The sequence below is a fragment of the Microtus ochrogaster genome, linkage group LG5, assembly GCF_000317375.1.
Source record: "Microtus ochrogaster isolate Prairie Vole_2 linkage group LG5, MicOch1.0, whole genome shotgun sequence".
NCBI lineage: Eukaryota > Metazoa > Chordata > Mammalia > Rodentia > Cricetidae > Microtus > Microtus ochrogaster.
Genome location: NC_022031.1, coordinates 38,395,898 through 38,406,647, shown reverse-complemented (window position 1 = coordinate 38,406,647; position 10,750 = coordinate 38,395,898). Strand labels below are relative to the sequence as shown.

At 39.5% G+C, this 10,750-nt stretch overlaps 2 protein-coding genes across 2 annotated transcripts in view; one reads left to right on the top strand and one right to left on the bottom strand.

Moving 5' to 3' along the window:
* Unc13b (unc-13 homolog B) overlaps positions 1–10,750 on the bottom strand; it is a 215,761-nt gene that overhangs the window by 109,435 nt on the left and 95,576 nt on the right. The window lies entirely within an intron of this gene.
* On the top strand, positions 2,997–3,681 carry LOC102002598 (60S ribosomal protein L9). Its single transcript, XM_005362068.2, has one exon. It carries the CDS (start codon positions 3,018–3,020, stop codon positions 3,594–3,596), a length of 579 nt encoding a protein of 192 aa, XP_005362125.1. The 5' UTR covers positions 2,997–3,017; the 3' UTR covers positions 3,597–3,681.

Below are 10,750 nucleotides of genomic sequence, written 5' to 3'. Positions count from 1 at the left end.
CTGAGCTCCCAAGGTCCCAATGAGGAGCAGAAGGAGGAAGAAGATGAGCATGGAAGTCAGGACCACGAGGGGCGCACCCACCCTCTGAGACAATGGGGCTGATCTACTGGGAGCTCACCAAGGCCAGCTGGACTGTGACTGAAAAAGCATGTGATAAAACCGGACTCTCTGAACATGGCGAACAATGAGGGCTGATGAGAAACCAGGACAATGGCACAGGGTTTTGACCCTACTTCATGTTCTGGCTTTGTGGGAGCCTAGCCAGTTTGGTTGTTCACCTTCCTAGACATGGACGGAGGGGGCGGACCTTGGACTTTCCACAGGGCAGGGAACCCTGACTGTTCTATGGACTGGAGAGGGAGGAGGAGAGGAGCTTGGGGGAGGGGGAGAAGGGTGGGAGGAGGGAGAGGGAAATGGGAGGCTGGGAGGAGGCGGATACTTTTTTTTCCTTTTCTCAATAAAAAAAAACCAATAATTAATTAATTAATTAAGATGCCAGATGTGAACAGAGAAGAAAAGGTATTACCTATCATAGGATGCCAAAGAGGAAAAAAGCAACAAAAGGATAATAAGCACATGTACTACAGAAAAGAATTGGTAAATAGTATCCTAAAAGCTTAAACCAGTATCATTCTCAAACTGAACACTTACACATGCCAACTGAGCTAAAGATGTCTACTTTAGGGCTCGAGAGATGGCTCAGTGGTTAAGAGCACTGACTGTTCTTCCAGAGGACCTAAGTTCAAGTCGGAGCGCCCACAAGGCAACTCATAACAGTCTGTAACTCCAAGATCTGACACCCTCACACAGACATACATACAGGCAAAACACTAATGTGATGTGATTTCCCTCTATATGCTGTGCTTACCATTAATGAATAAAGAAACTTTTAAAAAAAGATGTCTACTTTAATGAGCATACTAATGTTTCCACTTCTAAAGAGTCGTTGGCTCACATGTTTACAAGAGGACTAGTCAACCCCTCCTAGCTCAGGTGCACCTGTTAAAAGAATCTAGATAGCTAACTAGCACTCTCTGGAAGACTAGAAAACTCACCATTTTTGCTACTTTCACACTCAAAACAGAACTAAACATGTCTTGAACTAAAGTAATGATTCCTGAAAGCATAGTTATAACACATAACATTTCTCTAGCCAAAATGTGGAAGGAATGAGAATATGAGCAAAGAGGTCAAGACATTGATGGGTACACTCACTGAAACAGTTTACCTGAGCTGATGGGAGCTCACAAACTCCAGCTTGATTGGGAAGGAACAAGCAAAGGACCAAACCAAACTCTTTGAATGTGGGTGACAGTTGTATAACTGGGGCAGACTGTGGGGCCACTGGCAGTGGCACCAGGATCTATTCCTACTGCTTATACTGGCTTTTTGAAACCTATTCTCTTTGGATGGATACCTTGCTCCGCCTAGATATAGTAGGGAGGGCCTTGGACATTCCCCAAAGCAATGTGCCTTACCCTCTCTGAGGAGCGGATGGGGGGAGGGAAGGAGAATGGGATAGGAGGAGGGAAGGGAGTGGGAACTTGGATTGGTATGTATAATGAAAAGACAGCTTGGTTTTTTGAAAGAGAGAGAGAGAGAGAGAGAGAGAGAGAGAGAAAGGCTTACTACAGACTTTTTGTAAGACCTCCAGGCTTCTAATTGCTGTCCCATTCAATCTACTTAGCATACAACTAGATTTAGAAAAAAAATTAGTCTCACTTCTAGCCACATATTGTCCTTTTAATAATTTATTACAGGTTATTCAGTATTTCTCTCTATGGCCTTCAAGTCAAATAAACATCAAATCTCAGTGGTGATCAGTCTCTCATGCTTTAGTTCTTCAAGATGGGTATCTCAGTTCTTACAGTTGCCATACTCAGGAGGTGGAGCCAACAGCAGCCTGATTTCCTCTTACTTTTGTCTTCTGAAACTGAAGCATACTTCTGCTCATTGCATAAATCATAGTATTCTAGTTTTGCAACCAGACAAACCTGGGTTCAGTGCTATCGCTTACTAGGTATGACATTTCAGATTGGTACTGTCTCTCTATTTGTTTCCTTATTCATTACAAGTAATGGTTAGTGATACTTACTCTTCCAGGTTGTATAAATATTGAAACAGCATTATGTAGCTGCCATGGGTAATAATAGGTGTTCCCTAATACTCCTTCCAATAATCGGTACCCTAAAACTCCAGTTAATTCTTACACAGTGCTCAGTAACTCTAGTCCAAAGTGTCTATTATCAAAATAATAACTGACAATTCCTTTACAAGTTATATATACACCTTTATCTACCACCCATGTGACTCAGCCATTCTACTTCTAGGTTTTTAACAAAATGTTTGTGTGTGTGTGTGTGTGTGTGTGTGTGTGTGTGTGTGTGTGTGTGTGTGACTGTGAAAATGACAGTACTATGTTGTTTGATATTTTATTTGTGTTCTGACAAATAAAGCTTGTCTGGAGATCAGAGGGCAGAGCTAGCCACTAGTTAACCATAGAGGCCAGGCCATGGTAGCAAACACCTTTAAATACCCAGCACTTGGGAGTAGAAATCAGGAAGATCAGGAGTTCAAGGCCACCCTGGGCTACAGGAGTTTGAAACAGCCTAAAAGAGAAACAGAGCTGGGCAGTAGTGGCTCACACCTTTGATTCCAGCACTTGGGATCTTATGCCTTTGATCTCCCAGCACATGGGAGGCTCACACCTTTAATCCTAGCACTAGGGAGGTGGAGACAGGAATATAAGGCAGATGGAGGCAGGATCTTGCTCATTTAGTCTAAGATTTCATAGAGGTATAAGAAGTCTCTAGTGTCTGGCTGCTCTGCTTCTCTGATATCCAGGCAAGCTTTATTTGTCAAAACACAAACAAAATATCATACAAAAGTACTATTCATAACTGGACACACTTGAATATCTATCAATAGGTTAATGAATAAGCAAACTGTGGTATAAATAGGCAAAACATATGTACAAAAAATAAAAAATAGCTCTCTTTGCCCCATCTACTGCGAGAATGAAGACCATTCTCAGCAATCAGACGGTCGACATTCCAGAAAATGTGGACATCACTCTGAAGGGGCGCACAGTCATTGTGAAGGGCCCCAGAGGAACCCTCCGGAGGGACTTCAATCACATCAACGTAGAGCTGAGCCTTCTTGGGAAGAAGAAGAAGAGGCTCCGGGTTGACAAATGGTGGGGCAACAGGAAGGAACTGGCCACCGTCAGAACCATCTGCAGCCACGTTCAAAACATGATCAAGGGTGTTACGCTGGGCTTCCGCTACAAGATGAGGTCCGTGTATGCTCACTTCCCCATCAACGTCGTTATTCAAGAGAATGGGTCTTTGGTTGAAATCCGAAATTTCTTGGGTGAAAAATACATCCGCAGGGTTCGGATGAGGACAGGTGTTGCTTGTTCTGTCTCTCAAGCCCAGAAGGATGAATTAGTCCTTGAAGGAAATGATATTGAACTTGTTTCAAACTCGGCGGCTCTGATACAGCAGGCCACAACAGTTAAGAACAAGGATATCAGGAAGTTTTTGGATGGTATCTATGTGTCTGAAAAGGGAACAGTGCAGCAGGCTGATGAGTAGACCTAAGTTACCAGTTCCAGAAACAAGATCCTGAATTTTAATATGATTTGGGGTATCTTTTGGGACAATAAAAGACTTGTATTGATAAAAAAATAAATAAATAAATAAATAAATCTTTAAATAAAAATTTAACTAAAATTTTTTTTAAATTAAAGAAATTATTGCTAATGATATTCTGCTACACTCATAGACTGGTGCCTTGTCCAGCCATCGTCAGAGAGATTTCTTCCAGCAGCAGAGAGGAGTAGTTGCAGAGACTCACAACCAGATATTATGGAGAGAGTCTAAATTGGAGGTCTCCATCGGGTTCCTTCCTTGGAAATGGGGGAGCTCCACAAAAGAGGGGGGGAGACTGTAGCAGTCAGATGGGATGGAGGACACCAGATCATGGGCCACTGAAACAACTAAGCAGGGCTCACATGGGCTCACAGAGACCAAAGAGGCAAGCAGGGGGCCTGCATGGGTCTGTACCAGGTCCTCTGCATATGTGCTATGGCTGTTAGCTTGGTGTTTTTGTGAGATTCCTAACAGTGGGGGTCAATGTATCTCTGACTCTTTTGCCTGCTCTTGTGACTCTTTTCCTATTGGATTGCCTAGTCCAATGTCAATATGAGGGCTTTGATGGAGGAAGGTCATTGGTTAAAAAATAAAGAAACTGCTTGGCCCTGATAGGTAGAAAATTAGGTAGGCGGAGTAAACAGAACAGAATGCTGGGAGGAAGAGGAAGTGAGCTCAGACGCTATGCTTCCCCTCTCTAGGCCAGATGCGATGAAGCAAGCTGCCAGGCCAGACGTGCTGAATCTTTCCCGGTAAGCGCACCTAGTGGTGCTATACAGAATATTAGAAATGGGTTAGATCGATATGTCAGAGCTAGCCAATAAGAGGCTGGAACTAATGGACCAAGCAGTGTTTAAAAGAATACAGTTTGTGTATTGTTATTTCGGGTAAAGCTAGCCGGTGGCAGGAGCTGGGTGGTGGAATACAACCTGCAGCTCCCTTACAACAGGGCTTAGCCTTGTCTTCTTGTACCTTGTTTTGGCCTGACTGTCATCTCTTGAGGGCCTGCTTTCTGGAGGGAAAAAGAAGGAGAGTGGATCTAGGGAAGAGGGGAAGTAGGAAGGAACTAGGAGGAGTGGAAGTAGGGGAAACTTTGGTAGGATGTACTGTATGGGAGAAGTTAAAAAACAAAACAAACTAAAATTCTAGGAAGCCAATTTTAATCTATAGATGGTATGTCACTACAGTATAAGTCAAAACTAAACTAATCAAATTGTGGTCTTTTTCTACAGTAGGACAATATACTTATTATATTAACAAAAATTAAAAGACACTGGCCTTACTGACAGTGATATGGAGGCATAGGAAGGGATAAGGTACTGCTAAGTCGTCTCCTATTTTCTAATAGAGAAATTCACTATTGTAGCTTTTAACAAAACAATCTAGCAACAAATTACATTTGGGACATCAAGCATTCCAGGTAAGTGTTCAACCACTGAGTAAAGCTGTAGCCCCTTAAATTAATCAAACTATATTATTAAAAGAAGTTCATCTTTCATATATAAGTTCTGTCTCAGTATACTTGTTTTTTTAATGCTTGTCTTAAAATTGTATTATTTCGTTGTTGCTCTAACTTATCCTATGTATACCCTACCTGTTGCAAATTCTCAGTACATCAGAGAAAAGTGTCTATCTTATCTACTTGTTTGTTTTGCGCTGGAGTCTCAGATAACCCAGGCTGGCCTCAAACTCATCGTGTACTGGAGGATGACCTAAAACCCTTAATTGGCCTGGATCACTCTCCAAAATGCTGAGATTACAGCATACATAACCAAGCATGACTCAAAGCTAAGTCTGCAGGCTATGTCTTTGGGCTTCTCCCATGTTGGGCATAGAAATCCTATGCTGAAGGACAAATCAGATAAAGTAGACTCTTTTTAATCTCAAGAACATTGGTTTTTCATAAGAATTAGTCAAAGTTCTTGCTAAAATACAGATTTAGGGGCTGAAGAGATAGTTCAGCAACTAAGAGCATGTTATTATTTTTACAGAGATCCTGAGTTTAGTTCCCAACATGAACAGGGGGCAGTTCACAAGAGATCTGACATCCTCTTCTGGGCTCCATGAGCAACCACACTCACACATGCACAAACCTATGCACAGACACACATGCAAACTCAAAATTAAAGATAAATATATTTTATTTTTTGTTTTTTCTGAGATAATGTTTCTTGTATAGTCCCTGATGTCCTGGAACTTACCATGAACTCAGAAACCCATCTGCCTCTGCCTCCCAAGTACTGGGATTAAATGTGTGCACCACTACCACCTGGTTCAGAAAAATAAATATTTTTTTAAAAAAATACTGATTTCTAGATCCTGTTCTCAAAGATTCTGAGTCAAAGGGCTGAGAAAGGTTTGGGAATGTGTATTTGTTGTTACTGCCATGGACCTTCCTTTAATGAACACTTTGATGATTCTTGTGCCAATAATTTTTTAATTACATTGGGAAATAAGCAACAAAATTTCTTCCATGAAAAAAAAACTTAGTCTCTCACATCAAAGCACAGTGCTCCTGCGCTAATGGAGGGAAGAAGGTGGCTAGACCCACACTATGCTACTATGCTGAAGTCTTCTACGCTGTGATTACACAATAAGTTAAAAAAAAAAAACTATAGCCACTGAGCCAATAAATGACTCAGAAGCTCAGGTAAGGGAGTTTTTCATCAAGGCTGAAGACTGAGCTTTATCCCACATGGTGGAGCGAACCAGCTCCCAGGAGCTGTCCTCCCACCTCCACATGTGTACTTTGTCTGGGTGTCTCTCTCTGCCTCTCTGTCCCTCTCTCTGCCCCCCCCACTCTAGAACCTAATTCAATACAGATACTTTTTTAAAGGTAAATCTTTGGCATCTATGCCCAGGCTGGCTGGTTGGGCTATGTGGGCTACATCAACATACATTCCTCTAATTTTGTATATTTTATCATTTAAATTTTTTATCAGTTTTATGTTATTTATTTTACGTGCATGCATGTATTGTGTGGATACACTCATAGCACAGGGTATGTGTGGAGGTCAAAGAACAACTTGCAAGACTCAGTTCTCTCCTACTACCATATGGATCCCAGAGACCAAACTCAGTTTGGCAGGCTTTGAGGCACATGCCTTTATGGACTGAGTCATCTCTCTGGGTCTGTAATTTTTATCTTGTTTCTAGTGGCAATGTAAAAAAAATTAGAAATAGTCACATTAAAAAATAAGGTCTATAATTACCAAACAGAACATCCCCCAGGCAACTGTTACATCACATTAACAGTCCAATGCTAGTTGTTTTTTTTTATTTTATTTTTTTTTATTTTATTCTGTGACTCTGCGATGCCAGAATACTTGAGATCCAGACTCCAAGTGAATAGACATTGCCCATGCAATGACAGGACTCACTTCTAAATAACTAAATTGTAGTAATTATCAGATAGCTCAGAAAGGACATAAAATCAAGCAGTAGAAATTATTCCTTTTCCTTTTGCTAGACAGTAGGTTAAACAAGTACCACAGAATTTTTTTTTGTAAAACAATAGAAAAGAACCTATCATTAAGAAAAATGCTTCAAACCTAGCATAGGAGAGTAAACAAAAGAAAACAAAATACTGGCCAACCTTACTTGTAAATATAGATATGAAGAACTCAAAAGTGAAATATAAGCAAATCAACACTAGCATTAAATATGCAAAAAAGCTATTGACCACAATAAATCAGGGTGTATAACAAGAAGGTGATGGTGATTTTCAATAGAAATTGATTAATGTATTCATTATATTAATGAACCAAAAGAAAACTCTAATGAAAAACTAAATTAGCTGGGCTAGAGAAATGGCTCAGGGGTTACAAGCACTGGCTGTTCTTTCAGAGGACCTTGGTTCAATTCCCAGTACCTACACTGTGGTTCACAACTATCTGTAACTCCAGTTCCAGGGGATCCAACATCTTCATGCAGGCAGAACGCCAATGAACAGAAAACAAATCATATATATATATATATATATATATGAGTGTTACAAGAAGCCATGAGAGTCTGTTAAAGATTTAAAGATTCTCAAGAATTTATTTAGGTATAAAATAGGGGTAAACATTCACTGATACAGAATGGTTTAGACACCACCACTGATCCAGATGCCTTTGTCCAGTCGTTCTGTCCAGAAATGAAGAGCAAGCCACTGCTCCATTCTGACCACCCAAGAGAGCTCAGGAGCAAGAGAGCATGAGACCCTCTCCCTCAGCTTATAAACTGTCGTGTCCACAGACAAGACCACATGCAAGGGGTCATAATCCCGAAAAACCATTGGCTAAAAGGATCGAAATTCACACTTCCCCTTTTTTTCTAAATACGAAGGTTCTAATCCTAACATAAAATTCTCTTACTTCTTTAAAGTCTTTGTTCAAATGTCATCTGTTCAATATGATCTATATTCTTGTCATGTTACTTAATGGCACCATTCATCTCCAATTCTAACATTACCCATGATGCTTTTCCCCATCTATTTTTTCACTAGTCTGCTATGTAACATGTTGTATGACTTCCTTAATCATTGTGGTCATTGCCTATACTCCTGCTACTCAAGAAGTTTGTGTGTTGTTTTGCTCCCTGATATATCTCAAGCAACTAGAACAGAACCTAGAATGTAAATACCTCAAAATGTGCATAAACAAGGCATGGTGGCTCACACCTGAAATCTGGCATTGGGCAGGCTAAGGCAAGAAGATTTCTGGGTGATCAAGGCCAATCTACAGAGTGAGACACTGTCTCAAACACTGAAAAATGTGTTTAAGGGACAGGAGTGTGGCTCTGTAGTAGAGACTGTTTAGCAACTTTAGGGCCTAAATTCAGTCTGAAGGTCCACAAGATAAAAATAAAACCAATACAAAACAAAATGTAGATAGAAGGAAAGAATTGAGAAGGAAGGGTTCAGCCAGGTAGAAGAGTCAGTGCGGTTAGATATGAAAAATCAACAGGAATATAAATATTTTTTAAAAATTCAAGTATAATTCATAGTACCTAACAAAATTAATTCTATGTATAACAATGCACATATTCAATGAATTTACTAAGTATAGTTACTCTAGATACATAAACATTTCCCTACTCATGAAAATTATGACCTAGAAAAGAAATCAATCAAATAATCATGCATACTAACTATGAACAATTTAAAAAAAGGTACAAAAATACAGAATAGGAGGACTTGGGGTGATGACACAGCTGATAATGTGCTTGCAATGCAAGCCTGAAGACATAAATTTGATCCCACACAACTCACTTTAAAAAAATTTGAAGGTTGGGGTGATGGCTCATTGAATAAAGTACTTGCGATGCAAATATGAGGACCTGCATTTGGAACATCAGAACCCATGCAAAATCAGGTGCAGTAACAGACATCTGCAATCAAAATCCCAGCACTCTTACAATGAGATTGAAAACCGAGAAAGGAGAATTCTAGGAAACTCACAGGCCAGCTAGCCTGGCATATGCAGTGGTAATATAACAAGAAACTGTCTCAAAGCAAGGTGGAAGGCAAGGACCAATATCCAATGCTGTCATCTGACCTCATTTGTGCCTATGACTTACAAAAGCCCATATTCACATATACAAACATGCACACATCAGACACCCCAAAAAAGGTTTGGTTATCTTTTTTTTAAAGCTAAGTTAATGGGGTACACCTGTAACACTGGCAACAGAGAGGCAGAGATCAGAGGTAGGAGGTCTCTGAATCTTTCTAGTCAGTCAATCCAGCCAAATTAATGAGCTCCAGTGAAAATGAGAAATTTTGTCTCAAAAAAATAAGATGGAAAAAGAAAAGAACAAAAAGTTGAGTGGGATGGAAAGAGTGCAGATCAGGGGAGACTTCAGGGAATGAGAGAGAATATGATCAAAATATACTGTATGAAATTCCCAAACAACTAGTAAAATACATATTAAAAAATAAGGTGGTCATCAACTGAGAAAGACATCTGATGTCAATCTCTATTTCCCATACATGCACATATGAAGAATATATAATAGAACAAAGGCCTAGTGCATATTCTAACAAAAATATATTTGCATTACATTTCTCTTAATTACATTGTGTTTGGTAACAAAAATGTAGGAACAAACCAAATGTCCACCAAGACGTACAGAATTTTAAAAATTATGATATAATTCAATTATAAAATACAACATACTTAAATATGATCAACCTTCCAGTCCCAGTGACCAATTTACAAGAAACACAGGAACAGCAGAATAGGTTGGAACACACCGAGCAAAATCTACAATGTAGGAAAGCTTTGTCAAACAAAATCATATCAAAAAATAGCCTGATATCCTCAACAAGCAAACTTCAAGGAAAAAAAATAAGAGGTGAAAGAGAAACTCTTGAACTGAAAAAGAATTATAGAAGGCTGGGATGACAGCATACACTTGCAACACCAACACTCAGAAGACTGGGGGGGGGGTCCTCAAGTTTCAGGACAGTCTGAGCTGTCTAGCGAAACTCCGCTTCAAAAATATTTTTATTATTATATAATGAATTAAAAAGAATAATAAACAGGCTGAAGTAAATGCTAATGATTATAGATACACACTTGGGTAATCATACACAAAGAAAATCAGTCAATATAAAAAGTCAAAATAGTAGTAACTTTTAGGAAGGACAGGGTTGTAACTGTGAAGTGGGCACTAGTGAGGTTCCTGGGATGGTTGATAAAAATACACTTGTTTTCTACCTCATACTAATTCTCTACACCAAACATTTGTTTGTGATATGTGTGCAATGCCCTATAATCAAGATTTCTTAAAAGGGCAAATTGCATATATTACTATCACCAGTGACATCTGATTGTTTCATTTCTCTGCACAAAATCCTTGAAGGCTCCTTGTTGTCTTCAAGATAAAGTAGAAACACCTTCTTATTCAAAGCCTTCATGACACAAGCTCTCTGAGCCCCCTGGCCTCCTCTCTGCCCCTTTGAACTCTTATTTCTCTAACCTCAAGTCATTCTGAAATTTCAACTTGTAAAAAACTCACCATGTCTGATAATTATACTTTTAACTCTTCTCCTACTTAGCCTTTTTTTTTTTTGTTTTTGTTTTTGTTTTTCGAGGCAGGGTTTCTTTTTT

What these genes read in the sequence shown, in the direction of transcription:
- LOC102002598 (XM_005362068.2), top strand. Translation starts at nt 3,018, where the DNA reads ATGAAGACCATTCTCAGCAATCAGACGGTCGACATTCCAGAAAATGTG.